Source organism: Paramormyrops kingsleyae, chromosome 12, assembly GCF_048594095.1.
Source record: "Paramormyrops kingsleyae isolate MSU_618 chromosome 12, PKINGS_0.4, whole genome shotgun sequence".
Taxonomy (NCBI): domain Eukaryota; kingdom Metazoa; phylum Chordata; class Actinopteri; order Osteoglossiformes; family Mormyridae; genus Paramormyrops; species Paramormyrops kingsleyae.
The window spans coordinates 25,906,929-25,923,421 of NC_132808.1; the positions used below are offsets into that span (position 1 = coordinate 25,906,929).

At 43.8% G+C, this 16,493-nt stretch overlaps 2 protein-coding genes across 2 annotated transcripts in view; both read right to left on the reverse strand.

Moving 5' to 3' along the window:
• Positions 1-7,183, reverse strand: part of LOC111859264 (F-box only protein 41-like) — a 45,127-nt gene extending 37,944 nt beyond the window's left edge. The window contains exons 1-2 of the mRNA XM_072697785.1: positions 6,929-7,183; positions 5,921-5,962 (exon numbers count right to left, since the gene is read on the reverse strand). The gene's annotated coding sequence lies outside the window, so the exon portion shown is untranslated. The remainder of the gene's footprint in view (positions 1-5,920; positions 5,963-6,928) is intronic.
• A 1,264-nt stretch (positions 7,184-8,447) lies between these two features.
• LOC111859269 (uncharacterized) lies at positions 8,448-11,740 on the reverse strand. The gene is made up of 2 exons (XM_023841796.2): positions 11,198-11,740; positions 8,448-11,009 (listed from the first exon to the last, which is right to left on the reverse strand). The coding sequence occupies exons 1-2, from the start codon at positions 11,346-11,348 to the stop codon at positions 9,799-9,801; spliced, it is 1,362 nt and encodes a 453-aa protein (XP_023697564.2). The 5' UTR covers positions 11,349-11,740; the 3' UTR covers positions 8,448-9,798.
• Positions 11,741-16,493: the final 4,753 nt, after the last annotated feature.

A 16,493-nucleotide genomic window follows, 5' to 3' on the forward strand; every position in this document is an offset into this window, starting at 1 on the left:
TGTGAGCTAGTGAGGCATGTAAACTAAACCTGGCTGCGAATAAGCTTCAGAAGATGGATGGATTGATAGTCAGCAGGACAGCAGTATCTGCTTGGCGCAGTGGAAATTGGTGCTGAGGGAAGGCTGTGTACTGTTCGGCAGATTGCTTCCCTCTCTAGCTGCAGTGTTTACTGACAGAACGGTGCTTGTTTATTGAGGTGGCTGTGGATGCCACCATTATCTGGCGGCTGAGAGACGGTAGACTGATGTGAGAGTTCCCTAATCTGTGTGCTCCATTCCCTCAGTAGTTTAGTCACAATATTCATTCATAATTTTGTGTCACAGAGTTGGCAAGACTTCATTGGGTTTAGCTTCTGAATTATAGCTTAACTGAGACAGTCGGTACAAAGACTAACATGCAACGTCTCCATGGCAACTCAATTAAGTGTGTGTCAGGAATGGGGAAGTGAGCGTTTTGAGCAAGCAGTTCTATTAATGCTGTGCAGCAATGTAACAATGTAAACCTTATAGGTGCAGTGATGTAACGGGAGTGAACTCTTCCTGTTGTCATGACGAGTACTTTATCTTGAAGGTTTGTATAAGAGTGAGTCATATCTTCCCATTGTAGCAAAGTAAAAGCATGAATACAAATCTAGTTAGCTGAGGATAGAGCAACAGCGACATGGACAGGAGGACCGGGGGGCGGGTGACTGGTGATGCCTGAGATCTAACACTATTGCCAGAACAAAGTTGCCCCCTTTAATGTTTAAGTGCCCTTTGCCGAGACCTGATAATCATGCGAAATCTTCAGAACCTGCAACCCATCGTGAAAATTTACTGCTTGGCCACATTACCCTGAAAAGTCTGCGCACGTCACTGATGAAACTGCAAAACTATTAACCCTAAGCAAAAAACAATGGGAGGGGGAAAAAAATCAGTGTTTAAGTATAAAAACAGAAAATAAGCAGAAGCTGGTGATTCTGTTTGGGAATATTCAGATAAAAAGCACTGACACATTTATTCAGCTGGTTAGGGTATACTTAGTGTCAGGTAGGGTAGCACATCTACACTGACGAGGGAGATTAATGCTGGCAGAGGTGGCCAATATGGAGAAAGATTCCGGTCAGAGACTCTGGCCCCAGCCAGGAATGACTTTAAGGTAGGGTTTATTTAATGGAACTAAAAGAATCAGGATATGAGATGTTTTATGGAAGTACATTATAGTGAGGGATTGTGGATGTGCATGGTGGATTTAGGTATGGGCGGCATGGGCAGCCTTCCAGGGCAGCATATTGGTGGGGGCAGCGCGGGGTGCACATTAAAAAAAAAAGAGAGTCGTGAGATTTGCATGATCGGTTTTCTATCTTTCGCTTGCATGTCACATCAGTGATATAATGTCACTGTGAGGGTCAGTTAACCTTGTCAGAGTGGGTGACCTGACTGACTGACTGACTGACTGACTGACTGTGACTGACTGACTGACTGACTGACTGACTGACTGACTGACTGACTGACTGACTGACTGACTGAAAGAAACACTCTCTTCCTACTCTATGAGTTCGGGAAGCTGAACCAGTCGGGTGTCTGGACCTATGTAAGATTTCTCTCCAACCTTCACTGAGGCAGATCGAATCTGTCCAATTGCTCTGGCAAAGGTGTTGGTGATGCCACCCACTAGCCAGTGGGTATGTGGCACCTGAGGGTCAACTAAGAGAACAACTTGACCCATGTTAAGTGTTTTGCTGCCAACTCCTCACTCATGATGATGCAGTCCTGGTAGGTAGTAGCGAATGAAGGCTGTTCTGAAGTTATCTGCCAACACTTTTCTGTGTCTCCATGGCCTTTTACCCAGCATGTTATTGGAAGAAGGCCTGAAGAAGAGCAGAATTTTGTTGTGCCATGAGTAGGATGTTATGTGTTATTGGTTCTAGGTTAGCTGGGTCTGCAAACACATAACCCAAAGGTTTGGAATTCAATATGTTCCCGACTGCGATGAGGACCTTCTGCAGGACTGAGTCTGGCAGTGACTCTACTCTTGAACGATCACCCTCAACCCCGACTTCACTGACCTCACCCCTTGTTCACAAGCCCCTCCGAAATGAGAGGCATCTGGAAGATTGAACCTGAAGCGGATTTTCTACTCAGCTAGCTGTTCCTTCAGCTGAGACCGCATCACCTCAAAGGCCTCTCACAGCTCATGGTCTCTGTCAACAAAATTGGTATAAAGGAATCTGAATGGCTGATCCCTTCACGCAATAAAGTAATTCAAGGAGAGCAGAAAAGAAGATCTAAGTGCACACATCTTGGTCATATACTTATATAATCCCCTTCACATCTCCTGGCGACACCCGTACTTCATAATGAATGGGTCGAAACAGTTGATGCCAATGGAGTTGAATGGAGGCTTGCATAGCCACAGCCTGCAAGGTACGATCAATGACAGTAAGACAGCAAATCCTTTCTCACGTATGAATAAAATGCATCTACAGTGCCAGCTATTAAATGAAACATACAAAAGAGAAATGGCTTCTTGCATTAAAAGATCCCATTAAGCCACCGTCATGCATCAGTCCTTCAAGTAGTGATGTGATGTTTGCGAGTCCCTTATAGAACTATACACTCAAGTTCACTTCCCTTCTTGTCCACAGAAATATGACATAAATGCTGCTTCCCTCCTCGACTATGGCCAGTGAGAGTCAGTGAGACATGCAAGGGCGTGCTGTAAGGGAGCATATGATTGGCTGGAAACTAAACCGGGGACTGAACATATATACCCCTAAAGAACAAGGGATAACTGTGAATGTGAGACTTTCTCTCCCAATGACTTGAGTGAGTGGATGAAGCAGAAATTGGTCATGACTGATCAAGAAACCTGAAGTAGTGAATGAGTTAGTAAGTGACTGGGTGAATGAGAGTGACTTTCTATGATGAGCTCTGAGATTTGAGTTCGTAACATGAGTAGCTACAATGTTGTCAAGAATTAGACTATAATTAAATAGCAAATATTATTTCTCTCATGTGACTTATTGGTGGTATTTAACTTACATCTTACACTATTTTGTTACAGGAGGGGGCATGGCGCTTGTGGGGGGGAAAAACGTGACGATCCACTTGCGGTTCCGAGACAGAGGGGTCTCTTTACAAAACGAATCACCCTAACCAAAACCAAAAAGACCGGGAACACGCCAGGGGACAGAACTTCTCACACATAGTAACACAAGTCACAGAGTAACATCTCACAATGACCAACCAGGGAAATGAACAAAGGCAGGCACTTAAATACACTGATAATGAGGACTAACAAAGGGCAGGTGTGAATCATCAAAAGCAACCAATCAACAGGGGCACAGGACAAGACACGAGCAAAGTAGCTAATGCTAATGTACACAGAACTAAGGAACGTACAAGACCTGAAACAAAGGAAACCATGGTGGCGGGACAAAAAAAAAAGAAAATCTACACTAGAAGAAAAATCAAGAACCAAGTAAAACAGAACATAACCAAGGCAGGAGCAGAGAACCAAAAACAAGACAAATTAAACATGGGGATCAACTATATCAAACAGCCAACAGATGAGGATGGCTTCTGGGTAGCCTCGAACCCACAATTACCAAAGGGGAATGTCAAAAGCAGCCCATCCCTTATCCTGTTAAGCCACAGAGTAGCCATGGGGAGCAGGTACCTATACTAGGGATTAAGTGCTGCACAAAAGAAGAGGGAGCAGGATGGCCAGCAAAGGGGATAAGAGACGTAGGACAGGGACAGATGGGCACCGACCGCGACACTATTTAGCCTAAATAATAGGCTTTTTTTACATAGCGGAACACAGGTGTTTCAGATCTGTTTTATGCAAACAGGAAATGCCAGTGAACGAGTTGGAGAACAAATCAGAGCGAATCTTCCAGGTGAGCTGAATCAAAGTAACTGTGTCCCAAAAAGCAGTCATTTTGCCCATCCTTACCTTTAAGTGCCGACAAATTCCCCTAGTTTCCGCTATTTGATCATCTTGCATTTTTGTGTTAACATACCGCTTAACGCAGGATTCTAATGGATTATAATGGAGCCATTGTTGCTCTGTAATGATTAACTAGCTTAGGAACAAAGTCGAGCGAAATGTAAGGCGGCTGTCAGTTTATCCAAAGCCAGTATACACTGATAAAAATATTGACCTTAATCTACTTAAAAAAGGTAAGGCAACTTTTTGCATCAGATTATTGTGTAGATAAAGCAAGACTAATCTTTGTATAAGATACTTAATTTATTGTGTGTAAGACCTATGGTTTTAAAGTAAATCCAACTTGAATTTACTAAGTAAAATCAACGTTATTTTTCAAGTAAAGCCAACTTAGTTTATCAAATGAGTTAACTTAATTTTATGAGTAACATCTATTTAATAAAGCCAAGTTTTCTTTACTTGTAAAATTAAGTTGCAATTACTACCAAAACTCATTTCTTACATACAAAAAATCAAGTAGTCTACACAAAGACTAGCTTTACTTTATCTACATAATAAAGTGATGCAAAAAGTTGCCTTACCTTTTTTAAGTAGATCAGACACAACAACTCAAATCATGTTTGGTTTACTCAAAAAGTATATGTCCTCTATCTGTGACAATCCCCATCACAAATCAATGTGCATGGAGCCAAGACTTGACCATAATGATAAATAACCAAGAGCTGCAACTATTAGTTGATTAATGAATTAGTTGCTAACAACAATTTGTATAATTTTCTTTAAGTCATATTTTGAAGAACAAAAATCAAATTATCTGATGTGAAAGTTTTAAATTGTGGACTGTTAACACCAAACAAGAGATACTGGGTTGCATCTTTGGCTTTGGCAAACCAGTGATTTATTTTCACCATTTTCTTACAAATTGATTTATCACACATACTATTAACGAGACCCACAAGAGTCAATCTCAGGTTTATTTATGCATCTAAACCCAAAACAAAACTTGTCAGTTAGCTCAAATAAAATAAAAGTTTTGACAATAAAAGAAAAAAATCTATTCCACAGAGCTATGAACACTGACTGAATGGATAATTGCTGTCAGTACAAGACATGCTATCAGAACAAAACTGACAGTTTTTCTTAGAGGTCAGAACACCATAACAGTAACGTTCATATTCACGGTTACAGATACTGTACACTGATGAGGCAAAAATCAAAGCAAAATCCAGCAGCTCTCAAAAATTAAATTAACAATACATAACTGTCACACCCTGCTCCGTACGATCCCGATGTGTGCCACGCCCCCCTCATTACCTCGTGTTCAACCCTGATTGTGCTCGCCTGTGTCCTATTAAGTCTAGCTTGTCTTGTGTATTTAGTCCTCGTCTGAGTCAGTAGTCCCCAGTTCCGTCATTGTATTGTCATGTGCATTGCTTTGTTCTTCCGTTTGCTTCGATTAAACCCCGTTTGTCCGTATTACCGGCTCGCTCTCCTGCTTCCTTGCTCGCCTGCTGGCCGCTTGCTGACACATAACAAAATAAGGCATGTGCCAGCATGCTCTTTTTAAATTAAATTTAATATTTTTCTGCATATTAGAGATACGAAAATAACAAAGGCACAGATCTTGCAATCCATCCCATAAAAAGTAAAAGTTGAGGTTTTACTAGGTGGCTGTGTGGTGCTGGTGTACTGGAGTGCAATATATGTTCTATTAGTTTTTATATTTTATCCCCATTAAATATGTTAATGGGTTGGACAAAAATACACACATTTCTGTTCAGTAGAATGCAACACAAATGTATGAGTTGTAAAAAAAAATAAAAAATTATATATATATATATATATATATATATATATATATATATATATATATATATATATATATATATGTGCGCAACTTCTTGTCAGGCTCAAGAGTAAACAAACTAATTTTTGCCTCACATTCAATACTACAATTAACCAAGTGTTTGTATACTATATACAGACCTTAATCCGTAGTTAGAATATCTTCATCCAGTTTAGAGACAGCTGATAAAGAAAAGTCATAGTTACTGACCATGGCAATTAACCAAAACCACACTATAATAAAACACCCAAAATCCATGACAACTAGCGACTCAACTTTACAGATTTGACCTAAATTTCATCATTAAACATCTTCCACATTTATCATTTCTGTAGTGTTACTTCTATATTTTCTACAGAACATTCAGAAGCAAACTATCAGGTTGGAATAAATTATGGATTTACAGACCAGGCTATGAGGAATTCAGAGGCCTAGATGTAGACTGCAGTAGATTACAAACACAGCAGCAGCAGGTCTATGATACTTTATTTAAAATTTTAAAAAAAAACTTAACTATAAAGTTCAAATAAAAAACACGCATAGCAGTGGTGCACAAGCAGCATTACTTTAAAAGAAAACGTTTTTTTCATTCATGCAGGAAGACATTATATTTGTTTCTCAATAGCTAAATGATAAAGACAGGTGATCTCTATGCTTGAACTTGGAAAAAAAACAGGACCAGTGCTCATCTGGTCTCTACTTAAAAGTTGCGGTAGATTTCTTTCTCTCGTTTTAAATTATTTGTGGATGTTTCTTTAATTTTTCACATGCGGGAGACGGTTAACGTACAGGTTTTATGGGCTACAAAAAGTAAAAAGCCCCCGGATCTTCTGTTCGGGAAATCTCCGGCATTCAGCTGTTACTTAACTGACAGTTGTTCGAAGAAATTAGCTCGTTAATAGAGGAAAAATGTCCCTAGTTACATGAAAACACGTTAAAAAAGACAAGCTACACCTTCCTTTTTTCAAAATAGTTACGCTCTTCATGAAATTCAATGCATTAATATCGGGCTGCGTGTAATTTCTGGAAGTTCTGTTGGCGGGCGTTCCGAGCCAGAGCATGAAAAAAAAAACTACATAAAACATTATTAAAGCTGAAAAAGACAGCACTATCTCACATAGACGCTTATTGGAAAACTTTATTCTTACCTTAAACTTTCGTGAACTCAAGCACGCGTCCAGCCTGCGGGAATGTGGCACTCGTGTTTCCCATGCAAGACCCAGAATGCATCAGGTGGCGCAATTACAGAACAACGTAAAATATTAAATTAAATAAACAAGCTTATTGTTTGTTGAGTGTTTGAACTTGCGAAGATCGACTGGGATAACCTAAAAACGCTTGTAAATGAAAAATCATACAATATATTGTAGTTTGAACAAATGCATATCAATTTCAAATGATTATTTTTTATGTAAAGATACAAACAAGGATTGTTATTGTTAATGTCACAGAGTTAATTTATGTCATATATACAAATGTTCAGCATCGCTTTTTTCAGTGTAATAAAATGAACTGCATTCTTATTAATTCAGACCTAGCCTCCTAATGTAATGCAAATTCAAACTGAACGGCAATACCCCACGCTCTATGTTTAATATCATGTTCAATACAAAACATAACATGTGCATGCAGACATAGGGCTACAACTTTAAAAACATCACCTCCGTTATTTATGTATTCTAATATATGGTAACGCTTTACAATAACTGCAGCTTCATAATGCCTTTATAATACATTCGTAGAACATTCCTAAGCAGCACGTGAGCGTGCCTTAACATCCTAACATACCTTAACATCGTAACATACCTTTAATAGCTTTGATATAGGCTACATTAATAACAAATATTATATAATAATAACAGACATAACCGTATAATCATGTAATGTTTGTTATTAATGATAAACGACTTTACATTCATTCCCTGCCAATACATTTCTTTTTAAAAAAAAATGCTACCCCACTGAAATGTAGGCCTATATGTTTCTGGTGGTATACAACCACATGCAAAATTAAACGGATACCTCCATTTAATGTTATTTTGATAACATAAATCCTTATGTAAATGTCCATTAAAAAAACAATGGGTCGGATATGTTGACAAAAACTGACGAATATAACTAAAAAATTCTGTTGTGGTAGCAAATTCTGGCAAGGAAGCAAAACAATGGCAGAACATCGGCATCCCGAGTTGGGAGGGTAAACGCGAATGGCCATGGAAACCCGGCGATACGAAGAAGAGATGAGCCCAGTGAATGAATTTAAAGTACTGTATTAATTTACACTTTGAGGCGGCTCAATGTTTCGTGTGTCTAAAACTTGCCGAAATCCCAAATCAATTGAACTGCCCTGTCCATAGTTATTGGCCCATTTATGCTGGGATGCGGGAACACGACACACATCTGCGAGAACTGGTGATTAGATTGGGGGGGGGGGGGGTCCATTACCGGGTGTGGAGCAGCAGAGGAGGGGAGAAGAGAGGAGACTAACAGGACACACTGAAGCACCTAACAGAGAACCGCGGGTACAACATTTGAGAGGCCTCCAGACCACGTTAGCCTACAGACACACAACTGAGGAACAGGTGAAATCAATTAAATTAATGCTTGGACTTAAGTTCTGGAGGAATGTGTGATATACAGACATAAACACACAGCTCTACACAGGGAATTTGTAAAGTCAGTCATTTTATTCGTAAACTTTTGTAATAAAAATGCGTTCAACTGTACAGTAAAAACATTTGTACATGTTTAAAAGTACACGGTTTCATGTATTTTATGCTAAATACATTTATACAGACTGATTGTAAAAATCTGTTAATACTACCTAAATGCAATATATATTTCTCTTTTGCGTGTGTCATTTGATTGTATTTACAGTCACGCTTTCAATCTGGCAGCAATGTGTGCTACGTGCTCAGCTACAAAGCTGTAGTAGATTGCTTATCAATTCACAATAGTCACATTCGCGAATACTCCGTCCCTAGTGCCCAGAGCCCCCGGACATTTACAAGTTCTAATGAACTACTAGAAACATATATTTATTTATGGCAATTCCTCTAATACGATTGATTTTGACTTCTTTTTCAGAAACAGTATTGTCCGCGCATGGTTGACGTGGGAAAATAGTAAACTGGCTGTTTTGTTTTGCAGCATTGAGTTAGGACAAACTGCATCCAGCTTCGCTAAATTACAAATTCATTAAAATTACTGCATCAAACCCCCTACATTCATTAAACCTGTATACATAGGCCTAGCCCCCGTGCTACAATCCACGGGCAAAATATAAAAAAAATCTGTTAAAAACATATAAACTCATATATACACGCCATTAGAAAAAAATCCAATAATCAATACAAGCATTTATTTGACATTGATTCAAAAGATTTCACATATGAAGTATGTATCCAAATAACAAAATTCAATAGAAATATAAATTGTTTAAGTCAACAAAGGGATTTTTTTTCATATCCTGACAGGAAGGATCTGTTTATACGTTTATTCTTTACAATCTTTCAGTTTTTTTTCTTTCTCATTAAGCAGTCAACTTTCTGCGGGTGGTGTCGCCATCCAATTTAAACAAACGCGTTGTATAAGAACAGTATCATGCGATTCTGTAACATGGTTTTATCACGCAAAAAAAAACAAAAAAAAAAACACACACACACACAAACACACGAGTAAAAAAACACCAGGTATCACAAAGTCCATCCAAGCTCCATAAATAATCAGTGTGGCGTCGCGCAATTCGGTGCTCATCGTGTGCGTGTCCCCCAGCGGAGCTGTCCAGAGAGGCGGGTCCTGAACTCCCACCCACGCCTATGTGGGCTTTGAGAGAGCATCTTCACAGCCCCGCAGAAACTTTGAGGATACAAAGAATGGCTGACACTTAGCGGTATATTTTAGGACTTTTCTGACACCTTCATATTCCTTAGGATTGCTTTCCAGGCAGTTGCTGCGTCCCGACTTTATAGCCTTGATACGTCGGGGAGACTTGGAGCTCCGTGTGCAAAGGGCTCCATCACATCCTCCCGGGTCCCGCAAAGGAGCAGGCTGCGAGGACCTGCGCTTTCATCTCCATCTTCTCCTTCTGTTTGAGATGCACTCGTCCGTGCCGCTTCCTCTCGTCGCTCCTGGCAAAGCGTCTCCCGCAGACCTCGCAGGAAAAGGGCTTCTCCCCCGTGTGAGTCCGGGTGTGGGTGGTCAGATGATCGCTGCGGCTGAAGCTCCGCAAGCAAATGCGGCAGTGAAAGGGTTTGTGGCCAGTGTGGATGCGAATATGCCGGTTCAGCTCGTCTGATCGTGAGAAGCGTCTGTCGCAGCTTTCCACCGGGCACATGAACGGCTTCTCCTTGGGGGGAGCGTGTGGGTTTGCGGGGGTTTTTCTGATGCGTGTCGTCTTTTCCCTACGCCCATCACCGGAGGCAGGAGCGGAGAAGAGAAGCGCGTCTATCCCGACCGACAGTGCCGAGGAGGTGCAGGAGATGCCGCGCTGATCAGCCATCATCTCAGCACTGCGATCAGCTTTCACTGCATGACTCGCGCTTTGCGGGTAGCTTCTAAAACTTTGTGCGCAGTTGGATGCGAAGCAGCGCTCCTGTTTAATAGCGGCGTCCGGCTTGAAGGCAGATTGTGAGGCAGGACCAGCAGGAGCTAATGCGGGGACAAAACCTTTATAATCCACCCGGTCGGGTCGCCTTTCCGTCGCTATTCCGGTCCCGAAGCCCAATGGCAAATAAGTATGTGGTTTACAGAAATGATCCCATTCATAGCAAGTGTTTTCATATTCATTCTTGACAACGACTGGAAACGTGTCTGGCACCGGCGGCCTCTGAGTCTGGTATTCGTAAGCATGAAAGCCAGGCTGCACCGCGGAGGGGTCCTGCAGGCCCAACACCATTGCGGGCTGAGTATGGCAATTTTGCGTGGGGTGAGGAGCGGTGCCCCCCGTGCTTATGGACCCTCTGCCCGGCAAGTTCTCGTCGCGGATGCTGTCAAGCGGCTGGGCTGACGAAAGTGACATGTGCACATCGGAGACGGACAAGGTGCTAACACCGACTATCTCTGTGATCATGCTGAGGAGGGACTCGCTGCTGCATGGCGGTCCCTGGGAGCCCTCCATGTAGAAGCTGCCGGAGTAGGCGAAAGGAGAACCAGGATCGTCTTCGGCGCCTCTGCTTGGGTCCAGAAAGAAATCCGACGCCTCGGTTTTCTGGTTTATTTGTGCACCATCTGCAAAAGGAGACACGTGTTGGGAAATTTTGCAACTGTTATGTAATGAACTAATTCATTCATCATTACTGTAATTTACCCATCCGCGCCACCTGAATATTGTGCGATTGCACCTTTAATACCGATGACAGCATATAGCCTATCTAATTTTATACTGAAATAAAGTTTTGAAAGGTAAGAGGACCAACCTTGAGTGAACTGAATAGGCGATTCTCTTTCCTTGCAAACCTTCTCGGTCTCTTTCGATCCAATACTTTCAATCCCTAACGTGGGACTGCAGCTATTCTCAGAGTTACAGGGGAAATATTCGAGAGAAGCGAAGTCCATGTTGGCCAGCATATCGTCCGCTTTCCAGGAGCCGGTTGGCGAATAACTGTGCGATGTGTCCTGTCCCTGGGCGCCGGTACCGCCGCTGTTACTGTGTGAGGGATTCCCCGGTTTCACGGCGGCGCTTCCCGGCTCCTCTCCTTTTATACCCTCCGGCTCGCAGGATTCCCCGCTGCGTCCTGCCTTTCAGCGCCATGCCCAAAGATGGACAGAGGATGTGACGAGCGTCGCCTTAAAAGGAGCCGCGGTTCCGTGACGCGCCCAGCCACCGGACCAGCTTCGGCTCTGAGTCCCACTGGTCACTGGCAGTGGGATTCCAGTGCAGCCCCGTTAAACGCGATCAAATGCAAGCAGCTCCAGCTTTAGGATGGACACGCACTGAGAGACATTTCAAAATAGGCTGGGAAAACCAGCCATGTGGGAACGGAAGGTATTGATACCTAGACGCAAGACATAAAATAATATGATTTTGTAACGTACCCCTTCTTATTGAGCGACAAGTGTGCTGTACGCAGCATTTTGCATAGAACTCACAGTGAAAAGCACGTACAGCGAAGCCCCTCTGTAGTCCTCTTTTTTTTGGGGGGTGGGGGGGGGGGTAGATCGGGGTGCCGTTATTTTAATACGTGGCTACGTCTTTGATCTCTAAGCATAGCATCCTTGTAGGCATTTTTAATCGCATTCCAGGTGTTGCTGTGATGTTACCTACACGCTGCTATTTACAACGTAATAAGGAAAGTATTACTGCATTAGTAATATTTAGAATTTGAATTTCCATTAGAGTTAAAATGAGCAATTATTGGTCCCAGAGGAAATTTCTAAATTCTGATCCTGGGACATACGTTTGCTACGTTAGACATGCACAAGATTTTAACATGCAAATGTTAATTTTATATAAGGTATTCATCTCATCATTCTCTCTACATATTCGTGTGTATATGTGTTTCATTTTGGAACAGAATTAAACCAGAAAGGCATCAGCAATTCACAGTTTTTGTCATGTTATGAAACAGTCTGACAGTAGAAGCATGCTGTCTACTATAAAATAGGCTCACGAAATGATGACTTTCTGCATCCTCTGTAAAAAAGACTACATCAATTTAGCCAAATGTCACTTTATGAAGTGAGATGGCTGCATTTATTTTAAGTATAAAACAGAATAGGTTTATGACAGTCCACTCAGTGCCATTTTAAAATTTTCATGGTAATTTTTTGGCTAAATGTCAGACACAGTTTTGAATTCAGTGCTCTCTGCATGAATTAGATCATGGTGCAATATGGCTATTAATAAATCTCTTTGCTTGGTAATCCATCCATCATCCACATCCACTCATGTAGTATAGTGGGGGGGGGGGCTTTCCTAAGTTGCATATGGCACAAGGCAGGCAGGAGGGGGGCATGGTGGATGGACCAGTGAATCACAGGACAGACACACACACATACAGACACACACACACACACAATCACTGACACACGGAGACACACACATACACACACAAACACTGACGCACAGACACATACAGTACAGACACACACACACTCACTGACACATGCAGACAGACACACACACGCACACACAAAGACACACACAGACACACACATACACACATACACTGACATACTAACACACAAATGCACAGACACACACAGACACATAGATAGACAGACACACATATAGACCATTTACAGATGCCAGTTCACTTACCTGCTTGTCTTTGGACTGCAGGAAGAGCCTGGATTTCTTGAAGGGATTCCCAAGACCACAGGGACAGCAGAGAAAAGCCCCCAACCCTGCAGGCATGAGGCTGCCAACTGAGCCAGAGTGGAACAGCCAGAATACATTTCTAAATTCAATGTTTTACTGTCCGTAGTGCTGAAGAGCTTAAAAGTATGATTTTGAAACTTTCCTTATTTGAATGTGATGTGGGTTTTTTGATTTTGCTCTTTTTAACAGCAAAATAAGTGCACCAGTCAATATGGCAGTGCTGAATGTAACGTTTTAATAAGAGTGCTGAAGAACAGGTCAGTGCTTGTGAAGTGTTAAGTAATAACAAGCGTGGCCTGTCAAAGTGCCAGCATGCGGTTAGGGGGCGCTGTGGCTCTGGTGCCCACCACGCTTGGCTCTCTGTGGTGACGGCCGTCAAATACGCCCAGGCCTTAGCTGGGGGCTCCACTGTGAGAGTAGGAAACGGCCCTTCAGGCCTGCCATTCTCACTGGTACGGGGCGTTGTTAAAAAATGGAAAAAATAAAGCAAAAGAAAAAGCAGTGGTTCAGCTTTTACTCAGGCTGCTGCCCATGTAGCGTTATGGGCACGCCGCGGCCAGGGGACAGAGGGGCGGGGCCTCGGCCGCTGCCCCTGTGGCGTTATGGGCACGCCGCGGCCAGGGGACAGAGGGGCGGGGCCTCAGCCGCTGCCCATGTAGCCTTTTGGCCGATTCAAAAGTCCAGATCAGCACTCTGGTTTTGGCAGCGGAGCCCCTGTTCTCCCCTTGGAGGTGAATCCTGGTGAACGCATATCGGAGGCGGTGGGACTCTGCGCTTGTCAGGGCTTAGCAGTGTGTAACACTCCTGTTTCATTATCATCGCAGCACCCACACCGAGGGGCTGTGCTGCTTCATAACTCACACTGCGCCCCTCCAGCACAGCCTGTCAGGACCTGCCATTGGTCATGTTCTCCACTGACTTCCCTTCTAGACTATCTTCTGGAGATCAGGAGATTCAGCTACGTCTCACCTTGGATTGTGAATGACGTCCTTCCCCAAACACCTGTACTGGGTCTCTGCTAGGTATGGATTACTGTTGTTAATATGAGCAAAAAAATGCAAAGTAAACTATGTTAAATAGAATATAATTTTACGAATTATGGATGATTCAGTTAGAAATAAATGGTTCTCAGGTTTTATGGCAAATGGAAACACACTATGGCAGGTCCTGGCAGCTGAGACTCAGAATAAAGTTTTATAAATGTGTGTTTAGTGAGGCGTTCCCCCAAAGACAAGCAGAGCTGCCCAGCGCGGTTTCTATGGCAGGACGGCACACGGCGCGGGAACGCCCCCACCCGCATTCCTACCGGCTTCCTCACACCTCAAACCCGCGGCGTCTCATTCATGTGCGCCTCCCATCCCCTCACAGGCAACAATGGAACTTCTGACAGCCCAGAACACGGCTGAGAGGCAGACCCTCTGCCGGAAGCGCGACCAGCTATAAATACCGGCGGCCGTGTGAGCCAGCGGCCGCATGCGGCATCATATGCCCGCGTGTGAATGGCGTGCGGAAGCGGCCGTGGGCCGGCGCCACGGTGACACCGTGCCGGTGTAGGTGTGAGTCAGGGAAGCCCGCATCGGTGCCTGTCAGCAACGGCTTCCCCAGCGCCAAAATAACTCCCCCCACCCTGGCCTGTCACTTTGGGCTCCCAAACAAGAGGATTCGGTGCCTCTCCCTTCCTCTTCGTGACTCCCCCCACACAAAGGAGAGCTCTGGGCGGATGAGCCGTCCTCCTGGGAATTAAAATCCAGAACATTCCGGTAAAACGAGTGCCGCAGCCCCTGGCTGGCAGGTCTCGGTGGGTCCCTGCAGATCAATGTCCCATCACAGTCACACAACTGGTTAAGTCTCTCAGGGTGATAATAATCATCTCAGGGCGATAATAATGAGCATTTAGGGGTTATCAGTCTACTTTAAGGCTTAAAGCATTTCAAGCATATGGCTGCATTTCAGAGAGAATACAAAAATGCCATCCATCCATCCATCCATCCATCTCCTAACCATTTTCCTGGTTAGGCCTATAGGGAAAATGCTGGAATGTGTAAGTTACATAGATTAGTTTATTCTGTGCTGAAATACATAATGTGTTCTCGACAAGAAAGAACGGTTCTAAAATTAGGTTCATTACACTTCGTTGTAATTCAGTGTTTGAGAGCCATTTGCCGATGAATCACTGCTTGTTATTGAGGAGCGCTTTCACAGACGCGCCTGTTATCTAAGAGCACAAGCGCCGACTCCGGTAAGGAAACACGCCAGGATGGAAGCACACAGCGATGACTGGAAAAGCTCAATGCCTCCAAGCAGCAGAGGAACATTCAAGCCAAACGTGGCGACAGGTAACGCACAACCTGTGAGCATAAGTGATGGTGTTATTATATAAGGCCGGAGTCCGCAGAAATCATTTCAGGTTTCACTTTATGCAAAGTATTAGCAGAACTGTGTTACACCTCCTTTTGTGTGTGAACAATATTCTTGTTATCCCATCACTGGAAAGATATTACATTTAAAAAAGCATGTATGATAATGAAACAAGACTTTGATCTTCAAGTATAAAATTAAAAATATAGATTTTCCCAGCAGGCGAAGACTTTAAATACTGAGCTTTCCACTAAAACCAGTAACTATGGCAACGGTTGGCTGGCACGGCAGTTTCCGCTGTGCTTAAAAAAAAACTGGAAATATCAGCAACTGGGTGCAAAAATCTGAAGAATGCAAAATAGCATGAGTGAAGGGTTCACCCTCCCATGGACATACTGAGAGGGATGTGTGGACAGGGAGAGCCAGTGGTGAGGATGCGTCACCCTCAGTCGCAGAGCAGGGCAGGAGCAGTCATGTGACCTGGACAGGCATTCTGCTCTACCAGCATGGAGAGAGGGGGGGCACTGCACATTCTCCCTGTGTTGGGTGGCTCGTGAAGTGAATGAGGGGCACGTACGTGGCTACCTACGGCGTAGGGTACAGCATAGGGTACACGGCTACCTACGGCGTAGGGTACAGCATAGGGTACGCGGCTACCTACGGCGTAGGGTACAGCATAGGGTACGCGGCTACCTACGGCGTAGGGTACAGCATAGGGTACGCGGCTACCTACGGCGTAGGGGACTGCATAGGGTACGCGGCTACCTACGGCGTAGGGTACAGCATAGGGTACGCGGCTACCTACGGCGTAGGGGACTGCATAGGGTACGCGGCTACCTACGGCGTAGGGGACTGCATAGGGTACGCGGCTACCTACGGCGTAGGGTACAGCATAGGGTACGCGGCTACCTACGGCGTAGGGTACAGCATAGGGTACGCGGCTACCTACGGCGTAGGGGACTGCATAGGGTACGCGGCTACCTACGGCGTAGGGTACAGCATAGGGTACGCGGCTACCTACGGCGTAGGGGACT